The 2,500-nt window shown below is 47.0% G+C and overlaps 1 protein-coding gene across 1 annotated transcript in view; it reads right to left on the bottom strand.

Moving 5' to 3' along the window:
* The window catches only part of wnt6b (wingless-type MMTV integration site family, member 6b), a 21,672-nt gene that overhangs the window by 4,685 nt on the left and 14,487 nt on the right, over window positions 1-2,500 (bottom strand). Inside the window, exon 3 of the mRNA XM_063213589.1 lies at window positions 1,594-1,901. Within this exon, the coding sequence (XP_063069659.1) occupies window positions 1,594-1,901 (308 nt within the window). The remainder of the gene's footprint in view (window positions 1-1,593; window positions 1,902-2,500) is intronic.

Genomic DNA, 2,500 nt, shown 5'->3' with positions numbered 1-2,500 from the left:
GCGCGCGCGCACACACGCACACACACACACTTTATCCAACTCTCCCTTTCTTTTTAAATATGCTCACATACAGTATGCACGCACGCACGCGCACAAACACACACACACACACACACACACACACACACACACACACACACACACACACACACACACACACACACACACACACACACACACACACACACACACACACACACACACACACACACACACACACACACACACACACACACACACACACACACACACACACACACACTAATCTGCTCCATCAGCACAGGAAAGCTGATGTGTGACTCATTTGGATTTTGTTTAAGTAACAAAGGGAGATAGAAGAATACAACCAAAAACACACACCCCTTACATCTGCGCACACACACACACACACACACACACACACACACACACACACACACACACACACACACACACACACACACACACACACACACACACACACACACACACACACACACACACACACAGAAACAGACACACACACAGACGCACAGAAATATCTTCCATCAGCACAGCAAAAGTGATGTGTGACTCATTTTGATTTTGTTTAAATAATAAAAAGCAAAGAGATAGGAGAATAGAATATTAGAGATAACAGAACAAATACAACAGTGCAGTCTGCAGTTTGACAGTTGAATTTGACGCTCTGTTGAATTAACACGGCAAGATTTTGTGTGCAGATTCCCACCATTCACGTTACTGCTGCTCCGACTAGGGATGCAAATTATCGATTAATTCATGAATCATTAGTTGATAGCCTTATCGATCGACTTACGATTAATTGATAAGCGGCTTTTCCCCCCGAAATCTCAATTTTCTCGAAAAAAAAAACTGCTAAGTCTAAAAATGTTAATTAAAAAGTGAGATAAAATACCACATTAAAATTAATTCAAAGGTGATTTAAATATTCCCACTATTCACGCCCCTCTTCACACACACTCTTCACATGCCCATTTCAGCGGGATCTCTTGTCAGTTGAATTGTCGATTAATTGTGATTAATGGTTTTTTAATCGATTAATGCATTGATCGATTAAAGTCGTTTAATCGATTAATCGTTTGCATCCCTAGCTCCGACATTACCAAAAAAAAAACCCAGCCTGCTCCTCTGCCCCAACCCTGTTAGCACAGTAATCCTCTAAATCAGTGGTTCTCAACCTTTTTTGAACAAACGCCCTCTTGGCCTCATCACAAGCCTCTCAACGCCACGTTGGTCTCATCATAAGCATGTCAACGCCCCCCTTAGTATTAAAAAAATTCAATGGACTAATGCCCCCCCAATGGCAACTAAACACTGCCCCCTCTCAGCTGTATCCTTCACAACGCCCCCCCTAGACTCGTCTGCTACGTGGCTGACCAAATGTCATTAGGCCTTGTTTTTAATATGTCCATGTAGGACCTGTCATATTAATAAAGACATTTTAATTTGGAGTGCCTTAGTCAGAGAACTCATTCTCATTTTTTGATCCTGGAAGTACTATACCTTGGACTAAAGAGCACCCAAACCCAAGAAGCCAACAAACTATCTGGATAAGAGCATGCCATACTCCACAAACTAAAAAAATGCCATTACCAGCCGTCCTGCCTCGTTGTTGTGCAGGTCGATGAGCGTGCGGATGTCGCTCTTGCCCTTCTTGCGCTTGGCGTCCATGAACTGCTTGGACTTCTCGTAGCCGAACTCCACGTCGTCGCCGCAGCCGCCCCACTCCCACTTCACGCCCTCGGTGGCGCTGCCGGGCACGGCGGGGGGCCGCGGGGGGGCCCGGGTGCGCGTGGCCTCGCAGCCGCACTGCAGCAGCTCCCCCATGCTGCAGGCCTGCGTCACCGTGTGCGTCACGCCCGCCGCCGTGATGGCGTACACGAACGCCGTCTCCCGGATGTCTGGGGGGGGGAAAGAAAGACACATTAGGAATACGTAGACTTGGCCCTGCCGTGGCCTAACGGTAGGGCACCGGGTTACTACGCTGGTAACCCGGGCTCGATTCCAGCCCGGGTCATTTGCTGATCCTCCCCCGTCTCTCCTCCACTGTCCTGTCAAAAATAAAGGCAAACAAGTCCGACAGGCGGACAAAGATGCGACTGTCTGTGCACTGCCGCCTTGTGGAATAACAATTGATAGGAAGTGCTTCAGACGGGCAGACCGACCGACGGACGGACAGACTGATATACCCACTTATATAGATGCTAGGGCGCATCTAAAAAACCGTAAAAGAATAGAAAGAAATAAAGATGTTAAGGCAAATACAGTGTCCCATACTCAGTAGTGATGACATTTACACGGAAGCTGGAAAGTAGAAAGGACATCATGCACACAGACAGACATGAGCATGCAAGCATAGGAAGTTGACAAAACCTTGACAAGGCCACATACACAAGACACAGAGACATATACACACACACACACACACACGCACACAATGACACACAGTAGGAAAAATCAGACAGGGGGCCCTCTCCAAAATTCACTTAGGACAATGACT

The sequence above is a fragment of the Engraulis encrasicolus genome, chromosome 13, assembly GCF_034702125.1.
Source record: "Engraulis encrasicolus isolate BLACKSEA-1 chromosome 13, IST_EnEncr_1.0, whole genome shotgun sequence".
Lineage (NCBI taxonomy): Eukaryota > Metazoa > Chordata > Actinopteri > Clupeiformes > Engraulidae > Engraulis > Engraulis encrasicolus.
This window is presented reverse-complemented; position numbering and strand designations above follow the sequence as displayed.